We start from the raw sequence: 25880 nt of genomic DNA, 5'->3' as shown, positions 1-25880 counted from the left end.
GAGCATACAGGCTGTCTCAATCCAATGATCTAGCAACATTCAGGCTAGGAGCATACAGGCTGTCTCAATCCAGTGATCTAGCAACATTCAGGCTAGGAACATACAGACTGTCTCAATCCAATGATCTAGCAACATTCAGGCTAGGAACATTCAGGCTGTCTCAATCGAATGAACTAGCTAGTCAGGCTAGGAACATACAGGCTGTCTCATTCCAATGAACTAGCTAGTCAGGCTAGGAACATTCAGGCTGTCTCATTCCAATGAACTAGCTAGTCAGGCTAGGAACATTCAGGCTGTCTCAATCCAATGATCTAGCTAGTCAGGCTAGGAGCATACAGGCTGTCTCAATCCAATGATCTAGCTACATTCAGGCTAGGAGCATTCAGGCTGTCTCAGTCCAATGATCTAGCAACATTCAGGCTAGGAGCATACAGGCTGTCTCAGTCCAATGATCTAGCAACATTCAGGCTAGGAGCATTCAGGCTGTCTCAATCCAATGCCAGCTGCCTGTTGTCTAGCTGCCATATAAAGCAGTGTCCTTGTGGATTAACACAGCCACATTGTGTTCAGTAGTTAACCTCTCTCTCTCTTTCAGGGACAACTCAAAGTGTGAAGACACCTTGTCAGAGGTTCAGGGTGCTGTCTCTGTGTTAACCAGCAGACACACAGAGTCTCACAGAGACTCCTTTACAGGGTCAGGAGCCCTGGCCAGGTATCCCCCACCTCACAGCATTGCACCATCCTACCCATATCATTCAGTCATTCATGTTCATTCAGTGTTTCACATGCCCATCATCACTTGTTGCTTGTCCATCATCACTTGTTGCTTGTCCATCATCACTTGTTGCTTGTCCATCATCACTTGTCGCTTGTCCATCATCACTTGTCGCTTGTCCATCATCACTTGTCGCTTGTCCATCATCACTTATCGCTTGTCCATCATCACTTGTCGCTTGCCCATCATCACTTGTCCATCATCACTTGTCGCTTGTCCATCGTCACTTGTCGCTTGTCCATCGTCACTTGTCGCTTGTCCATCGTCACTTGTCGCTTGTCCATCGCCACTTGTCGCTTGTCCATCGTCACTTGTCGCTTGTCCATCATCACTTGTCGCTTGTCCATCGTCACTTGTTGCTTGTCCATCGTCACTTGTCGCTTGTCCATCATCACTTGTTGCTTGTCCATCATCACTTGTCAGTTGTCCATCATCACTTGTCGCTTGTCCATCATCACTTGTCGCTTGTCCATCATCACTTGTCGCTTGTCCATCATCACTTGTCGCTTGTCCATCATCACTTGTCGCTTGTCCATCATCACTTGTCGCTTGTCCATCATCACTTGTTGCTTGTCCATCATCACTTGATTGCTTGTCACTTGTCCATTGTCATTTTCAAATCATGCAAAGTCATCCTCTCTTGATTATCTTGGTCACAAACTCAGCAGCCATAATATAACCCAGTCCACACAACCTGGCAGCCATAATATAACCCAGTCCACACAACCTGGCAGCCATAATATAACCCGGTCCACACAACCTGGCAGCCATAATATAACCCAGTCCACACAACCTGGCAGCCATAATATAACCCGGTCCACACAACCTGGCAGCCATAATATAACCCAGTCCACACAACCTGGCAGCCATAATATAACCCAGTCCACACAACCTGGCAGCCATAATATAACCCAGTCCACACAACCTGGCAGCCATAATATAACCCAGTCCACACAACCTGGCAGCCATAATATAACCCAGTCCACACAACCTGGCAGCCATAATATAACCCACTCCACACAACCTGGCAGCCGTAATATAACCCTGTCCACACAACCTGGCAGCCATAATATAACCCAGTCCACACAACCTGGCAGCCATAATATAACCCAGTCCACACAACCTGGCAGCCATAATATAACCCAGTCCACACAACCTGGCAGCCATAATATAACCCAGTCCACACAACCTGGCAGCCGTAATATAACCCAGTCCACACAACCTGGCAGCCGTAATATAACCCAGTCCACACAACCTGGCAGCCGTAATATAGCCCAGTCCACACAACCTGGCAGCCATAATATAGCCCAGTCCACACAACCTGGCAGCCGTAATATAACCCAGTCCACACAACCTGGCAGCCGTAATATAGCCCAGTCCACACAACCTGGCAGCCGTAATATACCCCGTCCACATAACCTGGCAGCCGTAACATAGCCCAGTCCACACAACCTGGCAGCCGTAATATAGCCCAGTCCACACAACCTGGCAGCCGTAATATAGCCCAGTCCACACAACCTGGCAGCCATAATATAGCCCAGTCCACACAACCTGGCAGCCGTAATATAACCCAGTCCACACAACCTGGCAGCCGTAATATAACCCAGTCCACACTACCTGGCAGCCGTAATATAACCCAGTCCACACAACCTGGCAGCCGTAATATAACCCAGTCCACACAACCTGGCAGCCATAATATAACCCAGTCCACACAACCTGGCAGCCGTAATATAACCCAGTCCACACAACCTGGCAGCCGTAATATAACCCAGTCCACACAACCTGGCAGCCGTAATATAACCCAGTCCACACAACCTGCCAGCCGTAATATAACCCAGTCCACACAACCTGCCAGCCGTAATATAACCCAGTCCACACAACCTGGCAGCCGTAATATAACCCAGTCCACACAACCTGGCAGCCGTAATATAACCCAGTCCACACAACCTGGCAGCCGTAATATAACCCAGTCCACACAACCTGGCAGCCGTAATATAACCCAGTCCACACAACCTGGCAGCCGTAATATAACCCAGTCCACACAACCTGGCAGCCGTAATATAACCCAGTCCACACAACCTGGCAGCCGTAATATAACCCAGTCCACACAACCTGCCAGCCGTAATATAACCCAGTCCACACAACCTGCCAGCCGTAATATAACCCAGTCCACACAACCTGGCAGCCATAATATAACCCAGTCCAAACTACCTGGCAGCCATAATATAACCCAGTCCACACTACCTGGCAGCCATAATATAACCCAGTCCACACAACCTGGCAGCCATAATATAACCCAGTCCACACAACCTGGCAGCCATAATATAACCCAGTCCACACAACCTGGCAGCCATAATATAACCCAGTCCACACAACCTGGCAGCCATAATATAACCCAGTCCACACAACCTGGCAGCCATAATATAACCCAGTCCACACAACCTGGCAGCCATAATATAACCCAGTCCACACAACCTGGCAGCCATAATATAACCCAGTCTACACAACCTGGCAGCCATAATATAACCCAGTCCACACAACCTGGCAGCCATAATATAACCCGGTCCACACAACCTGGCAGCCATAATATAACCCAGTCCACACAACCTGGCAGCCATAATATAACCCAGTCCACACAACCTGGCAGCCATAATATAACCCAGTCCACACAACCTGGCAGCCATAATATAACCCAGTCCACACAACCTGGCAGCCATAATATAACCCAGTCCACACAACCTGGCAGCCATAATATAACCCAGTCCACACAACCTGGCAGCCATAATATAACCCAGTCCACACAACCTGGCAGCCATAATATAACCCAGTCCACACAACCTGGCAGCCATAATATAACCCAGTCTACACAACCTGGCAGCCATAATATAACCCAGTCCACACAACCTGGCAGCCATAATATAACCCGGTCCACACAACCTGGCAGCCATAATATAACCCAGTCCACACAACCTGGCAGCCATAATATAACCCAGTCCACACAACCTGGCAGCCATAATATAACCCAGTCCACACAACCTGGCAGCCATAATATAACCCAGTCCACACAACCTGGCAGCCATAATATAACCCAGTCCACACAACCTGGCAGCCATAATATAACCCAGTCTACACAACCTGGCAGCCATAATATAACCCAGTCTACACAACCTGGCAGCCATAATATAACCCAGTCCACACAACCTGGCAGCCATAATATAACCCGGTCCACACAACCTGGCAGCCATAATATAACCCCGTCCACACATCCTGGCAGCCGTAATATAAACCAGTCCCAACAACCTGGCAGCCATAATATCACATAGTTCACACAACCTGGCAGCCATAATATAGCCCAGTCCACACATACAGTGGGGCGTCCCAAACGGCACCCTATTTCTTACATAGTTCACGACCTTTGACCAGAGTGCTATGTGGCCTTGATCAAAGGTAGTGCACTGTATAGGGAATAGGGTGCCATTTGAGACGTAGCCAGAAACCAGACAGAGAGTGTGTTGTTTTCTCTTAAACGTCTAGGCTCTCTCACTTCCTGTTCATGCTGCGGACCTGGGCCTCTCACAAGATGCACCACGAGGTGGAGAGACCGGACTCCTTCCTGGAGCGCTTCAGGGGCCCTGAGCTCAAAGAGGCCTCCAGCAGAGAGAGCAACGCACAGTCACTAGGATACCCCGACAGAGTCCGCAAGAGGAAGTAAGTCTGGACTAGAGATGGGGATGGTCAACTGGGGTTGCAAAATTTCCTGAATGTTTTCAAAATTCCCTGATTTTTTTTGCAGAAATCCCGATTGGAGGAATTCTGGATTTCCTGCTTATTCTGGGAATCTTGGAACCCAACTCGTTATTTATGGGAAATTTGGGAATTTGGGGAAATTTTGCCACTCTATGCTCAATGAAATACGTTGTCTTGAAAAGTGAACCCTAACAATAGACCGGACAGGTCTCTCTTCTTTCAAAAGAGATGTTCTGTTCTCAGTAGGTCTAACCTGTATAAAACACGATTCAATGAAAACAAACCCAAAAGTTTGTAACTTGGAATATCCTTTCATAGACCTGTGATTTAATATCTTAACTTCAAACGACTTTAATAGACCTGTGATTTAATATCGTAACTTCAGATGGCTTTAATAGACCTGTGATTTAATATCTTAAGATGACCCAGAAACATTCTAATACATCATCTGAGCATACTGGATTAAATTATGCTCAATTTGGATTAAATCATGTTAAATTTGGATTAAATGATGCTAAATTTGATCCATAAGGAGGTAAATAGCGGTCCCTCCTCAAGCCAAATCAGTACCACAATTAACCCTGCAAACCTGTCCCATATGCACACACTGTATATAGATTTTTATATTGTGTTATTGACTGCACGTTTGTTTATTCCATGTGTAACTCTGTGTTGTTGTTTGTGTCACACTGCTTTGCTTTATTTTGGCCAGGTCGCAGTTGTAAATGAGAACTTGTTCTCACCTGGCCTACCTGGTTAAATGAAGGTGAAATATATATATATATATTTTTAAAGCCATTTTGCCACAACTTTGGAAGTATGCTTGGGGTCATTGTCCATTTGGAAGACCCATTTGCGACCAAGCTTTAACTTCCTGACTGATGTTGTTTCAATATATATACGCATAATTTTCCTTTCTCATGATGCCATCTATTTTGTGAAGTGCACCAGTCCCTCCTGCAGCAAAGCACCCCTACAACATGATGCTTCACGGTTGGGATGGTGTTCTTCTTGCAAGCCTCCTCCTTTTTCCTAAAAACATAAGGATCGTCATCATGGCCAAACAGCTAAATTTTTGTTTCATCAGACCAGAGAACGTTTCTCCAAAAAGTACGTACTTTGTCCCCATGTGCAGTTGCAAACCATAGTCTGGCTGTTTTATGGTGGTTTTGGAGCAGTGGCTTCTTCCTTGCTGAGCGGCCTTTCAGGTTATGTCGATATAGGACTCGTTTTACTGTGGATATAGATACTTTTGTACCTGTTTCCTCCAGCATCTTCACAAGATCCTTTGCTGTTGTTCTGGGATTGATTTGCACTTTTTGCACCAAAGTACGTTCATCTCTAGGAGACAGAACGCGTCTCCTTCCTGAGCGGTATGAAGGCTGCGTGGTCCCATGGTGTTTATACTTGCGTACTATTGTTTGTACAGATGAACGTGGTACATTCATGCATTTGGAAATTGCTCCCAAGGATCAACCAGACTTGTGGAGGTCTACAATTTTTTTCTGAGGTCTTGACGGATTTCTTTTGATTTTCCCATGATGTCAAGCAAAGAGGCACAGAGTTTGAAGGTAGGCCTTGAAATACATCCACAGGTACACCTCCAATTGACTCAAATTATGTCAATTAGCCTATCAGAAGCTTCTAAAGCCATGACATCATTTTCTCGAATTTTCCAAGCTGTTTAAAGGCACAGTCAACTTAGTGTATGTAAACTTCTGACCCACTGGAATTGTGATACAGTGAATTATAAGTGAAATAATCTGTCTGTAAACAATCGTTGGAAAAATGACTTGTGTCATGCAAAAAGTAGATGTCCTAAACGACTTGCCAAAACTATAGTTTGTTAACAAGAAATTTGTTGAGTGGTTGAAAAACAAGTTTTAATGACTCCAACCTTAGTGGATGTAAACGTCCCACTTCAGCTGTAGATAAGCACTCGGGGCTCCAAAATGGCGGAGCGGTCTAAGGCACTGCATCTCAGTGCTAGAAGTGTCACTACAGACCCTGGTTTGATTCCAGGCTGTATCACAACCGGCCGTGATTGGGAGTCCCATAGGGCGGCGCACACAATTGGCCCAGTGTCATCCGGGTTTGGCCAGTTTAGGCCATCATTGTACAATAATTTAAAAATATATATATATGACTATGGATCGTAAGATCCTCTGCTATGTCAATAGTAGCCTTGGTATGTATTTGCTCCAGTTGGATTTTAGTATCATTGCAGCTATAGAATGATAAGACACCTTATTATTTGAGAGGTCCTGTTTAGGATTGTATGGATCACATATAGTATGGTAACTTGAAGAAATAGTCAACTATAAAGATATCCATATTTAGAATGCATTATTGAAAGTACTGATGGCGATTTTACTGGTTATACTGTATCTGAAAAATATACATCTATGAATAGAAAGAAAAAAAAGAGGATTAGATTGAGAATAAAAATTCTACTCCTTATTCAACATTCAGTGAAAGGTTGAACTATACTATTTCATATTTACGTAAATATTAAATTGACGTTAGACTCATGAGGAGTGAACTGTATGGTGAACATAAACAAGAGTGGTGCTGCCACCTGCTGGCTGTCGTATAACCTGCACTTCCATATTTCAGCTGACACTACATGACCAAAATATACATTACATGACCAAAATATACACTACATGACCAAAATATACACTACATGACCAAAATATACACTACATGACCAAAATATACACTACATATACAAAAGTACTGTATGTGGACACCCCTTCCAATGAGTGGATTTGATTGACAGGTGTATAAAATCAAGCACACAGCAATGCAATCTCCATAGACAAACATTGGCAGTAGAATGGCCTTACTGAAGAGCTCAGTGGCTTTCAACATGGCACCGTCATAAGATGCCACCTTTCCAACAAGTCAGTTTGTCAAATTTTTGCCCCGCTAGAGCTGTTCTGGTCAACTGTAAGTGCTGTTATTTTGAAGTGAAAACATCTAGGAGCAACAACGGCTCAGCCGCGAAGTGGTAGGCCACACAGGCTCACAGAACAGGACCGCCGAGTGCTGAAGCGTGTATCGCCTACAAATCATCTGTCCATCGGTTGCAACATACACTACCGAGTTCCAAACTGCCTCTGGAAGCAACGTCTGCACAAGAACTGTTCGTCGGGAGCTTCATGAAATGGGTTTCTATGGCAGAGCAGCCGCACACAAGCCTAAGATCAGCATGTGCAATGCCAAGCGTTGGCTGGAGTTGTGTAAAGCTCGCCGCCATTGGACTCTAGAGCAGTGGAAACGTGTTCTCTGGAGTGATGAATCATGCTTCACCATCTGGTAGTCCGACGGACGAATCTGGGTTTGGCGGATGCCAGGAGAACGTTACCTGCCCATAGTGCCAACTGTAAAGTTTGGTGGAGGGCTAATGGTCTGGGGCTGTTTTTCATGGTTTGGGCTATGCACCTTAGTTCCAGTGAAAAGAAATCTTAACGCTACAGCATACAATGACATTCTAGACAATTCTGTGCTTCCAACTTTGTGGAAACAGATTTGATTTGGATTTATTAGGATCCCCATTAGCCGACGCCAATGGCAACAGCTAGTCTTACTGTGGTCCGACACACAACGAAAAGACATTAGAGACAAAATACTTTACAATTTACATACATTTAAAAACATTAACATGTAGTATGTGTGTGTGTGTGAATGCATCTATCAATTACAGAAATACAGTGCATTCGGAAAGTATTCAGACCCCTTTCACACGTTTTGTTACGTTACAGCCTTATTCTAAAATTGATTAATTGTTTTATTTTCTCATCAATCTACACACAATATGGGGCTGGGGGGGGGGGGGGGGTTAACAACTCACGCCCTGTTGTAAATCAAACAGAGAAGGTTCAGGTCTCCATCTCTTCCAAATTCACCAAAGGAATGTGCTTTGTTTCAAAATACTTTTTCCCGCCGAAAATCTAACACGTTCTAAAGTGAATACTGGAACAATATTTCTAGCATAGAATGTAGGGAATGGTCAGAGGTGATCTAAAGAACACTAATGCCGTATTGATTGTTATTTTGTGATGTCATTAAAAAAATATATAAAATAAATACTGTAACTTGGAAATTTTACACACTACATGTACGAAGTGTCCATCCTATGCGTTGTGCATGAAATATGAACAATTATGAAAGTGTTTTTGTGAAGAGAGGGATGTGATTGGACAAACTTTAAGAGAAATTTGTTTACATAAACTTTGCACAGTGACAAGTCACGCCCCTGAGTGAGGTCAGAGAATGTGTCAGCCCATTTGAACAAACTGTATAAAATGATGGGTCAAAAACTAACATGACAAACCAGAGAGATGTAGAGCTGCAGCTTTACGTTTAAAGTGGTTTGAACTCTGAATCTCAACACGAGGTAGAGACGATAAACTCACCTCCCGGACAATCACTGGTACGGCTGATTAGCTGTCATAAGTAAAGTATCTTCGAAAGTGAATTTAAGTGGGCCCATTCTATTACTCTGTTCAAACCATCGACACGGCTGGCTAGCCTATCTTCAAACCATCGACACGGCTGGTTAGCCTATCTTCAAACCATCGACACGGCTGGCTAGCCTATCTTCAACCCATCGACACGGCTGGCTAGCCTATCTTCAAACCGTCGATACGGCTGGGTAGCCTATCTTCAAACCATCGATACGGCTGGCTAGCCTATCTTCAACCCATCGACACGGCTGGCTAGCCTATCTTCAAACCATCGACACGGCTGGCTAGCCTATCTTCAAACCATCGACACGGCTGGCTAGCCTATCTTCAAACCATCGATACGGCTGGCTAGCCTATCTTCAACCCATCGATACGGCTGGCTAGCCTATCTTCAAACCGTCGACACGGCTGGCTAGCCTATCTTCAAACCATCGACACGGCTGGCTAGCCTATCTTCAACCCATCGACACGGCTGGCTAGCCTATCTTCAAACCATCGACACGGCTGGCTAGCCTATCTTCAACCCATCGACACGGCTGGCTAGCCTATCTTCAAACCATCGACACGGCTGGCTAGCCTATCTTCAACCCATCGACACGGCTGGCTAGCCTATCTTCAAACCATCGACACGGCTGGCTAGCCTATCTTCAAACCATCGACACGGCTGGCTAGCCTATCTTCAACCCATCGACACGGCTGGCTAGCCTATCTTCAACCCATCGACACGGCTGGCTAGCCTATCTTCAAACCATCGACACGGCTGGCTAGCCTATCTTCAACCCATCGACACGGCTGGCTAGCCTATCTTCAAACCATCGACACGGCTGGCTAGCCTATCTTCAAACCATCGACACGGCTGGTTAGCCTATCTTCAAACCATCGACACGGCTGGCTAGCCTATCTTCAAACCATCGACACGGCTGGCTAGCCTATCTTCAACCCATCGACACGGCTGGCTAGCCTATCTTCAAACCATCGACACGGCTGGCTAGCCTATCTTCAAACCATCGACACGGCTGGCTAGCCTATCTTCAAACCATCGATACGGCTGGCTAGCCTATCTTCAAACCATCGATACGGCTGGCTAGCCTATCTTCAACCCATCGACACGGCTGGCTAGCCTATCTTCAACCCATCGACACGGCTGGCTAGCCTATCTTCAAACCATCGACACGGCTGGCTAGCCTATCTTCAAAGAAGCATCTTCCAGAGCGAATTGTAGGAGAATCAACTCTGTAGTTCTGTTCAGTACGACGCAACAAGTCACTGATACCGGACAACTGCAGAGAAGAACAAAAGTAGAAGACTTGTTGGAACCAATTTTTTGGACAATCAGAGCCTTACAAGCGCTGCCGAGAAAAGGCCCAACCCCCTTTCCAAGGCGGCCCGGTTCTGAGAGAGATACACGGCGAACCAAGCCATTTCTCATAAATACATTTATGACTTGTTACTCCAAGCGAGCCGCGGTTCGATTTTTGTCAGAGGGTCAGGAGGCCGGAAAAGAATGACCATATAATAATTTGTACACGGCATAGTCCATAAGGTAGTCTGCCCCAAGATGTGAAGGACAAGGAGGAGCTGCCGTAAGTATAAGAGTAACACGATGTGGGTGTCGGTAAGAACACACACAGGAGAAAAGGGTAACCGTTGCACTACCAATTCCAGGGTTTTGGCACCATTGTGGCCATTGATTGTACGATGTCAAAACACACATTACAAAAACAATGTGTTCATTGTAATGAACAGCACATGCAAGATGGCGGTAATTGTGTTACTTGATCATAATGAAATACTAGCCCTTTTGTGACGACTGTACATTCTGTGAGAAATATTTTTTAAACGTTTGCTTTTAAAAATGAATCCAAAGTGATGTTTCAGGAAAGAGATTTGGATCATGGACCCGTCAGCAGACAGATACTACAGATGGCTCACCATCATAGCAGCACCGTGTTTCTACAACCTGATGATGCTCGTGACCAGGTCTGTTCTCATACACTTCACTTCTTGATTTAAGCTCATATCTTTTTGTTGCTGAATGTTTGTCTTGTTTAATGTTGTTTATTGGTTGTTGACTATTTGTTGTCCCACAGGGCATGTTTTAATGTTGTTTATTGGTTGTTGACTATTTGTCGTCCCACAGGGCATGTTTTAATGTTGTTTATTGGTTGTTGACTATTTGTCGTCCCACAGGGCGTGTTTTAATGTTGTATATTGGTTGTTGACTATTTGTCGTCCCACAGGGCGTGTTTTAATGTTGTTTATTGGTTGTTGACTATTTGTCGTCCCACAGGGCATGTTTTAATGTTGTTTATTGGTTGTTGACTATTTGTCGTCCAACAGGGCGTGTTTTAATGTTGTTTATTGGTTGTTGACTATTTCTCGTCCCACAGGTCATGTTTTAATGTTGTTTATTGGTTGTTGACTATTTGTCGTCCCACAGGGCATGTTTTAATGTTGTTTATTGGTTGTTGACTATTTGTCGTCCCACAGGGCGTGTTTTAATGTTGTTTATTGGTTGTTGACTATTTGTCGTCCCACAGAGCATGTTTTAATGTTGTTTATTGGTTGTTGACTAGTTGTCGTCCCACAGGGCATGTTTTAATGTTGTTTATTGGTTGTTGACTATTTGTCGTCCCACAGGGCATGTTTTAATGTTGTTTATTGGTTGTTGACTATTTGTCGTCCCACAGAGCATGTTTTAATTGTTTTAATGTTGTTTATTGGTTGTTGACTATTTGTTGTCCCACAGGGCATGTTTTAATGTTGTTTATTGGTTGTTGACTATTTGTCGTCCCACAAGGCATGTTTTAATTGTTTAATGTTGTTTATTGGTTGTTGACTATTTGTCGTCCCACAGGGCATGTTTTAATGTTGTTTATTGGTTGTTGACTATTTGTCGTCCCACAGGGCATGTTTTAATGTTGTTTATTGGTTGTTGACTATTTGTCGTCCCACAGGGCATGTTTTAATGTTGTTTATTGGTTGTTGACTATTTGTCGTCCCACAGGGCGTGTTTTAATGTTGTTTATTGGTTGTTGACTATTTGTCGTCCCACAGGGCATGTTTTAATGTTGTTTATTGGTTGTTGACTAGTTGTCGTCCCACAGGGCGTGTTTTAATGTTGTTTATTGGTTGTTGACTATTTGTCGTCCCACAGGGCATGTTTTAATGTTGTTTATTGGTTGTTGACTATTTGTCGTCCAACAGGGCATGTTTTAATGTTGTTTATTGGTTGTTGACTATTTGTCGTCCCACAGGGCATGTTTTAATGTTGTTTATTGGTTGTTGACTATTTGTCGTCCCACAGGGCGTGTTTTAATGTTGTTTATTGGTTGTTGACTATTTGTCGTCCCACAGGGCATGTTTTAATGTTGTTTATTGGTTGTTTATTGGTTGTTGACTATTTGTCGTCCCACAGGGCATGTTATAATTGTTTTAATGTTGTTTATTGGTTGTTGACTATTTGTCGTCCCACAGGGCATGTTTTAATGTTGTTTATTGGTTGTTGACTAGTTGTCGTCCCACAGGGCGTGTTTTAATGTTGTTTATTGGTTGTTGACTATTTGTCGTCCCACAGGGCATGTTTTAATGTTGTTTATTGGTTGTTGACTATTTGTCGTCCCACAGGGCGTGTTTTAATGTTGTTTATTGGTTGTTGACTATTTGTCATCCCACAGGGCATGTTTTAATGTTGTTTATTGGTTGTTGACTATTTGTCGTCCCACAGGGCATGTTTTAATGTTGTTTATTGGTTGTTTATTGGTTGTTGACTATTTGTCGTCCCACAGGGCATGTTATAATTGTTTTAATGTTGTTTATTGGTTGTTGACTATTTGTCGTCCCACAGGGCATGTTTTAATGTTGTTTATTGGTTGTTGACTATTTGTCGTCCCACAGGGCATGTTTTAATTGTTTTAATGTTGTTTATTGGTTGTTGACTATTTGTCGTCAGACAGGGCATGTCATAATTGTTTTAATGTTGTTTATTGGTTGTTGACTATTTGTCGTCCCACAGGGCATGTTTTAATTGTTTTAATGTTGTTTATTGGTTGTTGACTATTTGTCGTCCCACAGGGCATGTTATAATTGTTTTAATGTTGTTTATTGGTTGTTGACTATTTGTCGTCAGACAGGGCATGTTATAATTGTTTTAATGTTGTTTATTGGTTGTTGACTATTTGTCGTCCCACAGGGCATGTTTTAATTGTTTTAATGTTGTTTATTGGTTGTTGACTATTTGTCGTCAGACAGGGCATGTTATAATTGTTTTAATGTTGTTTATTGGTTGTTGACTATTTGTCGTCCCACAGGGCGTGTTTTAATGTTGTTTATTGGTTGTTGACTATTTGTCGTCCCACAGGGCATGTTTTAATGTTGTTTATTGGTTGTTGACTATTTGTCGTCCAACAGGGCGTGTTTTAATGTTGTTTATTGGTTGTTGACTATTTGTCGTCCCACAGGGCATGTTTTAATGTTGTTTATTGGTTGTTGACTATTTGTCGTCCCACAGGGCGTGTTTTAATGTTGTTTATTGGTTGTTGACTATTTGTCGTCCCACAGGGCATGTTTTAATGTTGTTTATTGGTTGTTTATTGGTTGTTGACTATTTGTCGTCCCACAGGGCATGTTATAATTGTTTTAATGTTGTTTATTGGTTGTTGACTATTTGTCGTCCCACAGGGCATGTTTTAATGTTGTTTATTGGTTGTTGACTAGTTGTCGTCCCACAGGGCGTGTTTTAATGTTGTTTATTGGTTGTTGACTATTTGTCGTCCCACAGGGCATGTTTTAATGTTGTTTATTGGTTGTTGACTATTTGTCGTCCCACAGGGCGTGTTTTAATGTTGTTTATTGGTTGTTGACTATTTGTCATCCCACAGGGCATGTTTTAATGTTGTTTATTGGTTGTTGACTATTTGTCGTCCCACAGGGCATGTTTTAATGTTGTTTATTGGTTGTTTATTGGTTGTTGACTATTTGTCGTCCCACAGGGCATGTTATAATTGTTTTAATGTTGTTTATTGGTTGTTGACTATTTGTCGTCCCACAGGGCATGTTTTAATGTTGTTTATTGGTTGTTGACTATTTGTCGTCCCACAGGGCATGTTTTAATTGTTTTAATGTTGTTTATTGGTTGTTGACTATTTGTCGTCAGACAGGGCATGTCATAATTGTTTTAATGTTGTTTATTGGTTGTTGACTATTTGTCGTCCCACAGGGCATGTTTTAATTGTTTTAATGTTGTTTATTGGTTGTTGACTATTTGTCGTCCCACAGGGCATGTTATAATTGTTTTAATGTTGTTTATTGGTTGTTGACTATTTGTCGTCAGACAGGGCATGTTATAATTGTTTTAATGTTGTTTATTGGTTGTTGACTATTTGTCGTCCCACAGGGCATGTTTTAATTGTTTTAATGTTGTTTATTGGTTGTTGACTATTTGTCGTCAGACAGGGCATGTTATAATTGTTTTAATGTTGTTTATTGGTTGTTGACTATTTGTCGTCCCACAGGGCATGTTTTAATGTTGTTTATTGGTTGTTGACTATTTGTCGTCCCACAGGGCATGTTTTAATGTTGTTTATTGGTTGTTGACTATTTGCTGTCCCACACGGCGTTTTTTAATGTTGTTTTTTTGTTTGTTGTCTATTTGTCGTCCCACAGGGCATGTTATAATGTTGTTTATTGGTTGTTGACTAGTTGTCGTCCAACAGGGCGTGTTTTAATGTTGTATATTGGTTGTTGACTAGTTGTCGTCCCACAGGGCGTGTTTTAATGTTGTTTATTGGTTGTTGACTATTTGTCGTCCCACAGGGCGTGTTTTAATGTTGTTTATTGGTTGTTGACTAGTTGTCGTCCCACAGGGCGTGTTTTAATGTTGTTTATTGGTTGTTGACTATTTGTCGTCCCACAGGGCGTGTTTTAATGTTGTATATTGGTTGTTGACTATTTGTCGTCCCACAGGGCGTGTTTTAATGTTGTATATTGGTTGTTGACTATTTGTCGTCCCACAGGGCGTGTTTTAATGTTGTTTATTGGTTGTTGACTAGTTGTCGTCCCACAGGGCGTGTTTTAATGTTGTTTATTGGTTGTTGACTATTTGTCGTTCCACAGGGCATGTTTTAATGAACTCCAGAGCACATACCTAACTCTGTGGATTGTCCTGGACTACACCTCAGACTTCATCTACTACACAGACACATTCGTCAGGTCTAGAACAGGTGAGGTTCTATGGTTCTACTACGCAGACATTCTAGAACAGGTGAGGTTCTATGGTTCTACTACTCAGACATTATAGAACAGGTGAGGTTCTATGGTTCTACTACGCAGACATTCTAGAACAGGTGAGGTTCTATGGTTCTACTACGCAGACATTCTAGAACAGGTGAGGTTATATGGTTCTTCTACTCAGACATTCTAGAACAGGTGAGGTTCTATGGTTCTTCAAATCAAACATTATAGAACTGTTGAGGTTCTATGGTTCTAATACTCAAACATTCTACAACAGGTAAGGTTCTACTACACCGACACATTCGTCAGGTCTAGAACAGGTGAGGTTCTATGGTTCTACTACGCAGACATTCTAGAACAGGTGAGGTTATATGGTTCTACTACTCAAACATTATAGAACTGTTGAGGTTCTATGGTTCTAATACTCAAACATTCTACAACAGGTAAGGTTCTACTACACAGACACATTCGTCAGGTCTAGAACAGGTGAGGTTCTATGGTTCTACTACGCAGACATTCTAGAACAGATGAGGTTCTATGGTTCTACTACTCAGACATTATAGAACAGGTGAGGTTCTATGGTTCATCAAATCAAACATTATAGAACAGGTAAGGTTAAGGTTCTACTACTCAAACATTATAGAACAGATGAGGTTCTATGGTTCTAATACTCAAACATTCTACAACAGGTAAGGTTCTACTACTCAGACACATTCTAGAACAGATGAGGTTCTACTACTCAGACACATTCTAGAACAGATGAGATTCTACTACTCAGACACATTCTAGAACAGATGAGGTTCTACTACTCAGACACATTCTAGAACAGATGAGATTCTACTACTCAGACACATTCTAGAACAGATGAGGTTCTACTACTCAGACACATTCTAGAACAGATGAGGTTCTACTACTGAGGTAATAACATGGCTATATACACGGGGTACCAGTACCGAGTCAATGTGCAGGGTATGAGGTAATAACATGGCTATATACACGGGGTACCAGTACTGAGTTGATGTACAGGGGTATGAGGTATTAACATGGCTATATACACAGGATACCAGTACTGAGTTGATGTACAGGGGTATGAGGTATTAACATGGCTATATACACAGGATACCAGTACTGAGTTGATGTACAGGGGTATGAGGTATTAACATGGCTATATACACAGGATACCAGTACTGAGTTGATGTACAGGGGTATGAGGTAATAACATAGCTATATACACAGGGTACCAGTACCGAGTCAATGTGCAGGGTATGAGGTAATAACATGGCTATATACACAGGGAACCAGTACTGAGTCAATGTGCAGGGTATGAGGTAATACCATGGCTATATACACGGGGTACCAGTACTGAGTTGATGTACAGGGGTATGAGGTAACAACATGGCTATATACACGGGGTACCAGTACTGAGTCAATGTGCAGGGTATGAGGTAATAACATGGCTATATACACGGGGTACCAGTACCGAGTCAATGTGCAGGGTATGAGGTATTAACATGGCTATATACACAGGGTACCAGTACCGAGTCAATGTGCAGGGTATGAGGTATTAACATGGCTATATACACAGGGTACCAGTACTGAGTCAATGTGCAGGGTATGAGGTAATTGAGGTAAATACAGTATGTACCAGTACTGAGTCGATGTGCAGGGTATGAGGAAATTGAGGTAAATACAGTATGTACCAGTACTGAGTCAATGTGCAGGGTATGAGGAAATTGAGGTAAATACAGTATGTACCAGTACTGAGTCAATGTGCAGGGTATGAGGAAATTGAGGTAAATACAGTATGTACCAGTACTGAGTCAATGTGCAGGGTATGAGGAAATTGAGGTAAATACAGTATGTACCAGTACTGAGTCAATGTGCAGGGTATGAGGTATTAACATGGCTATATACACGGGGTACCAGTACTGAGTCAATGTGCAGGGTATGAGGTAATTGAGGTAAATACAGTATGTACCAGTACTGAGTCAATGTGCAGGGTATGAGGTAATAACATGGCTATATACACAGGGTACCAGTACCGAGTCAATGTGCAGGGTATGAGGTAATAACATGGCTATATACACGGGGTACCAGTACTGATTCAATGTCCAGGGTATGAGGTAATTGAGGTAAATACAGTATGTACCAGTACTGAGTCAATGTGCAGGGTATGAGGAAATTGAGGTAAATACAGTATGTACCAGTACTGAGTCAATGTGCAGGGTATGAGGTAATAACATGGCTATATACACAGGGTACCAGTACCGAGTCAATGTGCAGGGTATGAGGTAATAACATGGCTATATACACGGGGTACCAGTACTGAGTCAATGTGCAGGGTATGAGGTATTAACATGGCTATATACACGGGGTACCAGTACTGAGTCAATGTGCAGGGTATGAGGTAATTGAGGTAAATACAGTATGTACCAGTACTGAGTCAATGTGCAGGGTATGAGGTAATTGAGGTAAATACAGTGTGTACCAGTACTGAGTCAATGTGCAGGGTATGAGGTAATTGAGGTAAATACAGTGTGTACCAGTACTGAGTCAATGTGCAGGGTATGAGGTAATTGAGGTAAATACAGTATGTACCAGTACTGAGTCAATGTGCAGGGTATGAGGTAATTGAGGTAAATACAGTATGTACCAGTACTGAGTCAATGTGCAGGGTATGAGGTAATTGAGGTAAATACAGTATGTACCAGTACTGAGTCAATGTGCAGGGTATGAGGAAATTGAGGTAAATACAGTATGTACCAGTACTGAGTTGATGTGCAGGGTATGAGGAAATTGAGGTAAATACAGTATGTACCAGTACTGAGTTGATGCGCAGGGTATGAGGTAATTGAGGTAAATACAGTGTGTACCAGTACTGAGTCAATGTGCAGGGTATGAGGAAATTGAGGTAAATACAGTATGTACCAGTACTGAGTCAATGTGCAGGGTATGAGGAAATTGAGGTAAATACAGTATGTACCAGTACTGAGTCAATGTGCAGGGTATGAGGAAATTGAGGTAAATACAGTATGTACCAGTACCGAGTCAATGTGCAGGGTATGAGGTAATTGAGGTAAATACAGTATGTACCAGTACTGAGTCAATGTGCAGGGTATGAGGTAATTGAGGTAAATACAGTATGTACCAGTACCGAGTCAATGTGCAGGGTATGAGGAAATTGAGGTAAATACAGTATGTACCAGTACCGAGTCAATGTGCAGGGTATGAGGTAATTGAGGTAAATACAGTATGTACCAGTACTGAGTCAATGTGCAGGGTATGAGGTAATTGAGGTAAATACAGTATGTACCAGTACCGAGTCAATGTGCAGGGTATGAGGAAATTGAGGTACCAGTGCATTCAGAAACTATTCAGATCCCTTGACTTTTCCCACATTTTTTTACGTTACAGCCTTATTCTAAAATGGATTAAATAAGGTTTTCCCCTCATCAATCTACACAATACCCCATAATGAGGAAAAGCAAAAACAGGCTCGTAGAAATGTCTGCATATTTGGAAAAAAACTAAAACAGAAATTTACATAAGTATTACATAAGTATTACGTAAATTATGTATATGGTATGAGACTCAAAATTGAGCTCAGGTGCATTCGGTTTCCATTGATCCACCTTGAGATGTTTCTACAACTTGCAGATAGCCCGGTTAGCCCGGTTAGCCGGTGTGCGGGAGCACTGGTTGGTTGGGCCAATTGAGTTAGTATGTACATATGTACATGAATGTATAGTTAAAGTGACTGTGCATACAGTATATGATAAACAGAGAGTAGCAGCAACGTAAAAGAGGGGTTGGGTTGGGCACACTATGCAAATAGTCCGGGTAGCCATTTGATTACCTGTTCAGGAGTCTTATGGCTTGGTGGTAAAAACTGTTGAGAAGCCTTTTTGTTCTAGACTTGGCACTCCGGTACCGCTTGCCATGCGGTAGTAGAGAGAACAGTCTATGATTGGGGTGTCTGGGGTCTTTGACAATTTTTAGGGCCTTCCTCTGACACCGCCTGGTATAGAGGTCCTGGATGGCAGGAAGCTTGGCCCCAGTGATGTACTGGGCCTTACGCACTACCCTCTGTAGTGCCTTGCGGTCGGAGGCCGAGCAGTTGCCGTACCAGGCAGTGATGCAACCAGTCTGGATGCTCTCGATGGTGCAGCTGTAGAACCTTTTGAGGATCTCAGGACCCATGCCAAATCTTTTTAGTTTCCTGAGGGGGAATAGGCTTCGTCGTGCCCTCTTCACGACTGTCTTGGTGTGTTTGGACCATTCTAGTTTGTTGGTGATGTGGACACCAAGGAACTTGAAGCTCTCAACCTGCTCCACTACAGCCCTGTCGATGAGAATGGGTGCGTACTCATTCCTCCTTTTCCTGTAGTACACAATCATCTCCTTAGTCTTGGTTACGTTGAGGGATAGGTGGTTATTCTGGCACCACCCGGCCAGGTCTCTGCCCTCCTCCCTATAGGCTGTCTCGTCATTGTCGGTGATCAGGCCTACCACTGTTGTGTCGTCTGCAAACGTAATGATGGTGTTGGACAGGAGTACAGGAGGGGACTGAGCATGCACCCCTGGGGGGCTCCAGTGTTGAGGATCAGCGTGGCAGATGTGTTGCTACCAACCCTCACCACCTGGGTGCGGCCCACCAGGAAGTCCAGGATCCAGTTGCAGAGGGAGGTGTTTAGTTCCAGGATCCTTAGGTTAGTGATGAGCTTTGAGGGTACTATGGTGTTGAACGATGAGCTGTAGTCAATGAATAGCATTCTCACATAAGTGTTCCTTTTGTCCAGGTTCTAAAGGGCAGTGTGGAGGGCAATAGAGATTGCATCATCTGTGCATCTGTTTGGGCGGTATGCAAATTGGAGTGGGTCTAGGGTTTCTGGCATAATGGTGTTGATGTGAGCCATTACCAACCTTTCAAAGCACCTCATGGCTACGGACGTGAGTGCTACGGGTCTGTAGTAATTTAGGCAGGTTTAGGCAGGTAATTTAGGCAGGTTGCCTTTGTGTTCTTAGGCACAGGGACTATGGTGGTCTGCTTGAAACATGTTGGTATTACAGACTCAATCAGGGACATGTTGAAAATGTCAGTGAAGACACCTGCCAGTTGGTCAGCACCTGCCCGGAGCACACGTCCTGGTAATCCGTCTGGCCCCTCAGCCTTGTGAATGTTGACCTGTTTAAAGGCCTTACTCACGCCGGCTACGGAGAGCGTGATCACACAGTCATCCGGAACAGCTGATTCTCTCATGCATGCCTCAATGTTGCTTGCCTCGAAGCGAGCATAGAAGTGATTTAGCTCGTCTGGTCGGCTCGTGTCACTGGGCAGCTCGCGGCTGTGCTTCCCTTTGTAGTCTGTAATAGTTTGCCACATAAGACGAGCGTCGGAGCCAGTGTATTATGATTCAATCTTAGCCCAGTGTTGACGCTTTTCCTGTTTGATAGTTCATCGCAGGGCATAGCAGGATTTCTTGTAAGCTTCCAGGTTAGAGTCCCGCACTTTGAAAGCGGCAGCTCTACCCATTAGCTCAGTGCGAATGTTGCCTGTAATCCATGGCTTCTGGTTGGGGTATGTACGTACAGTCACTGTGGGGACGACGTCCTCGATGCCCTTATTGATAAAGCCAGTGACTGATGTTGAACATGTTCCAGTCTGTGCTAGCAAAACAGTCCTGTAGTTTAGCATCTGCTTCATCTGACCACTTTTTTATAGACCGAGTCACTGGTGCTTCCTGCTTTAATGTTTACTTGTAAGCAGGAATCAGGAAGATAGAGTTGTGGTCGGATTCACCAAATGGAGGGCGGGGGAGAGCTTTGTACGCATCTCTGTGTGTGGAGTACAGGTGATCTAGAATTTCCTTCCCACTGGTTGCACATTTAACAAGTTGATAGAAATTTTGTAGAAGTGATTTAAGTTTCCCTGCATTAAAGTTTCCGGCCACTAGGAGCGCCGCCTCTGGGTGAGTGGTTTCCTGTTTGCTTATTTCCTTATACAGCTGACTGAGTGCGGTCTTAGTGCCAGCATCTGTCTGTGGTGGTAAATAAACAGCCATGAAAAGAATAGATGAAAACTCTCTAGGCAAGTAGTGTGGCCTGCAATTTTTCACAATATACTCTACTTCAGGCGAGAAAAATCTCAGATTTCGTCCACCAGCTGTTGTTTACAAATATGCACAGACCCCCCCCCCCCCCCGTCTTACCGGAGTGTGCTGTTCTATCCTGCCGGTGCAGCGTATATCCCGCTAGCTGAATATCAATGTCGTCATTCAGCCACGATTACGTGAAACATAGGATATTACAGTTTTTGACGTCCCGTTGGTAGGATATTCGTGATCTTACCTCGTCTAATTTATTGTCCAATGATTGCACGTTGGCGAGTAATATTGACAGTAACGGCAGCTTTCCCACTCGGCTTCTCCGGGTCCTGACCAGGCTCTTTGTCCTCTGTACCTGCGTCGCTTCCTCTTGCAAATAACAGGGATGTCGGCCCTGTCGGGTGTTTGGAGAATGTCCTGTGCGTTTTGTTTGTTGTAGAAAAAAAGGTACTAAGACATAAAAAAGGAAGTAAGACATAAAAAAGGAAGTAAGACATAAAAAAGGAAGTAAGACATAAAAAAGGAAGTAAGACATAAAAAAGGAAGTAAGACATAAAAAAGGAAGTAAGACATAAAAAAGGAAGTAAGACATAAAAAAGGAAGTAAGACATAAAAAAGGAAGTAAGACATAAAAAAGGAAGTGAGACATAAAAAAGGAAGTAAGACATAAAAAAGGAACTAAGGTCAGAACGTGACAACAGGACAGATAATATCAATCAAATTCAATCACATTCATTTATAAAGCCCTTTTTACATCAGTTTATGTCACAACGTGCTATACAGAAACCCAGCCTAAAATCCCACACAGCAAGTGATGCAGATGTAGAAGCACGGTGGCTAGGAAATAGGGAGATAGTGCAAATGAATTACTTAAAAATCATACGATGTGATTTTCTGGATTTTTGTTTTAGATTCCGTCTCTCACAGTTGAAGTGTACCTGTGATAAAAATGACAGACCTCTACATGCTTTGTAAGTAGGAAAACCTGCAAAATCGGCAGTGTATCAAATACTTGTTCTCCCCACTGTATATATATATATATATTTCTCCTTTCTTTAACCAGGTAGACCAGTTGAGAACAAGTTCTCATTTGCGACCTGGCCAACTGCGACATCAAGGTTATGATCAGTGATTAGTTAATTGACTTATAACTGTCTTGGAAGTGAGGGATCTAACATTAAGTAGCCCTATTTTGAGATGTGAGATATCCCGATCTCTTTCAATAATGACAGGAATGGAGGAGGTCTTTATCCTAGTGAGATTGCTAAGTCGAACACCGCCATGTTTAGTTTTGCCCAACCTAGATCGAGGCACAGACACAGTCTCAATGGGGATAGCTGAGCTGACTACACTGACTGTGCTATTGGCAGACTCCACTAAGCTGGCAGGTTGGCTAACAGCCTGATGCCTGGCCTGCACCCTATTTCAGTGTGGAGCTAGGGGAGTTAGAGCCCTGTCTATGTTCGTAGATAAGATGAGAGCACCCCTCCAGCTAGAATGGACTTTGTCACTCCTCAGCAGACTAGGCTTGGTCCCAGAAAGGGGGCCAATTATCTTTTGGGAGGGGCAGAAAACAGTTTTCAACCAGCGATTGAGTGCAGAGACTCTGCTGTAGAGCTCGTCTCTCCCCCTAACTGGGAGGGGACCAGAGACAATTACTCGATGCCGACACATCTTTCTAGCTGATTTGCACGCTGAAGCTATGTTGCGCTTGGTGACCTCTGACTGTTTCATCCTAACATCGTTGGTGCCGACGTGGATAACAATATCTCTATACTCTCTACACTCGCCAGTTTTAGCTTTAGCCAGCACCATCTTCAGATTAGCCTTAACGTCGGTAGCCCTGCCCCCTGGTAAACAGTGTATGATCGCTGGATGATTCGTTTTAAGTCTAATACTGCGGGTAATAGAGTCGCCAATGACTAGGGTTTTCAATTTGTCAGAGCTAATGGTGGGAGGCTTCTGACTCCGACTCGCTACTTAATGGGGAAAACCGGTTGAAAGTTTCTGTCGGCTGAATGAGCGACACCAGTTGAGCATTCCTACAGCATTTCCCTCCAGAAACCATGAGAAAGTTTTCCGGCTGCGGGGACTGTGCGGGGGGATTTATACTAACGTTACTATCTGTACTTACTGGTGGCACAGACGCTGTTTCATCCTTTCCTACACTGAAATGACCCTTGCCTAACGATTGCGTCTGAAGCTGGGCTTGCTGCACAGCTATCCTTGCCGTAAGGCGATCGTTCTCCTGTATATTATGAGTACAGCGACTGCAATTAGAAGGCATCATGTTAATGTTACTACTTAGCTTCGGCTGGTGGAGGTCCTGTAGAACCATGTCCAGATAAAGCGTCCAGGCTGAAAAAGTGCTGCATCAGATGACCTGGCCTCCACAATCACCTGACCTCAACCCAATTGAGATGGTTTGGGATGAGTTGAACCACAGAGTGAAGGAAAAGCAACCAACAAGTGCTCAGCATATGGGGAACTCCTTCAAGACTGTTGGAAAAGCATTCCTCATGAAGCTGGTTGAGAGAATGGCAAGAGTGTGCAAAGCTGTCATCAAGGCAAAGGTTGGCTACTTTTAAGAATATAAAATATATTTTGATTTGTTTAACACTTTTTTGATTACTACATGATTCCATATGTGTTATTTCATAGTTCTGGTGTCTTCACTGTTATTCTACAATGTAGAAAATAGTAAAAATAAAGAAAAACCCTTCAATGAGTAGGTGTGTCCAGACCTTTTACTGGTACTGTACATGGTACTTATATATAAAAGCAATCACATAACAATAATACATGACCAAACATAAGCTCTTTAATCCCACCCCCCCAGCCACTCTCAGTCCATTCCACCTATCACCATAGACCACCCTCGTTTGGTTTCCATGTGCCATATATTTTTCAAATTGTGCTGTGATGTTTTACATAAATGTTTAACCTTTCTAATTGTATATTATCCACAGATTGTGAGATAAAGATGAAAAACTTTCCTTTGTGTATTATTACATTATTTGTTGACTGACAATGTCACTGCTATTTGTGAAGCAAATTTTAAGTGAATGTTGTGATTTTTTTTTTAAACCATTCCTGAACCTGTGACCAGAAACATGCTACATAGGGGAAATACCAGAATATATGATCTAGTGATTCTGTCTTTTTGCAGCAAAATCTACAGAGATCAGATTGTTGTATGTCCCATACATATATAGCCTTCTGTTGGTAGCAAGAATTTTGTGTAATCACTTAAATTGAAAAACTCAGTGTTGAATCAAGTCTAGTTTTTTGTACCAGTTCATAAACCATGTGCCACGGAATCGGTAGATCAAAAACCCTCTTCCTATTTACTTTGCAACCTGTATGGCGCAGAGGTCAATATTTTTGTCCTCGGATGAAACTGGTATACTTTTCTATTTATGTTCCTTTCAGCCAATTTGTAGATTTAATACATGGACGGCACCCCTTTCCACTTGCCGCCTCATTTGCTGTGGTAATGCTGCAATCAGTTGGTTTTCAATTTGGATTGAGCAAACATTCCTATATATTTTCGACATAACTCCATCGTTTCTATTCATAATATCATATTTTTTTCTCCAAGATGGCGTAGCAGTCGGACGTCTGTTTTGTCTTGTCCCGTCCCGTCCTATGTACAGTGGGGCAAAAAAGTATTTAGTCAGCCACCAATTGTGCAAGTTCTCCCACTTAAAAAGATGAGAGAGGCCTGTAATTTTCATCATAGGTACACTTCAACTATGACAGACAAAATGAGAAAAAAAATCCAGAAAATCACATTGTAGGAATTTTTATGAATTTATTTGCAAATTATGGTGGAAAATAATTATTTGGTCAATAACAAAAGTTTATCTCAATACTTTGTTATATACCCTTTGTTGGCAATGACAGAGGTCAAACGTTTTCTGTAAGTCTTCACAAGGTTTTCACACACTGTTGCTGGTATTTTGGCCCATTCCTCCATGCAGATCTCCTCTAGAGCAGTGATGTTTTGGGGCTGTTGCTGGGCAACAGCGGACTGAACATTCACATCTTGTACAAGATTATGATGGAAGTTCAGCAAAAGTAGGAACCATTTATGATGTTATTTCGTATTTCTGTCAAATGTTTAGTATTATTTTCCGCCCTGATTTTGGGCGCTGTCTCGCTATAACGTAAGCTGTATGTCGTACTAAAGTTATTTTTAGAATTCTAACACGGCGATTGCATTAAGAACTAGTGTATCTTTCGTTTGCTATCCAACATGTATTTTTTAGTAAAGTTTATGATTAGTTATTTGGTCAGATTAGGTGAGTGTCAGAAATATATCCGGAGATTCTGGAAAAAAGTTGCTACGTTTTCACAATGTATAACCACGGATTTCAGCTCTAAATATGCACATTTTCGAACAAACCATATATGGATTGTGTAATATGATGTTATAGGACTGTCATCTGATGAAGATTGTGAAGGTTAGTGAATAAATTTATATCTTTTGCTGTTTTTTTCACTATCGCTACCTTTGCGTTGAATGAATGGGGTTGTGTGGCTGGCTAC

The 25880-nt window shown here is 42.8% G+C and overlaps 1 protein-coding gene across 1 annotated transcript in view; it reads left to right on the top strand.

Moving 5' to 3' along the window:
- The window catches only part of LOC129869452 (cyclic nucleotide-gated cation channel alpha-3-like), a 63346-nt gene that overhangs the window by 21406 nt on the left and 16060 nt on the right, over positions 1-25880 (top strand). The window contains exons 3-6 of the mRNA XM_055943884.1: positions 596-712; positions 4310-4483; positions 10873-10974; positions 15109-15215. Of these exons, the coding sequence (XP_055799859.1) occupies positions 596-712; positions 4310-4483; positions 10873-10974; positions 15109-15215 (500 nt within the window). The remainder of the gene's footprint in view (positions 1-595; positions 713-4309; positions 4484-10872; positions 10975-15108; positions 15216-25880) is intronic.

This window comes from Salvelinus fontinalis, chromosome 14, assembly GCF_029448725.1.
Source record: "Salvelinus fontinalis isolate EN_2023a chromosome 14, ASM2944872v1, whole genome shotgun sequence".
Lineage (NCBI taxonomy): Eukaryota > Metazoa > Chordata > Actinopteri > Salmoniformes > Salmonidae > Salvelinus > Salvelinus fontinalis.
This window is presented reverse-complemented; position numbering and strand designations above follow the sequence as displayed.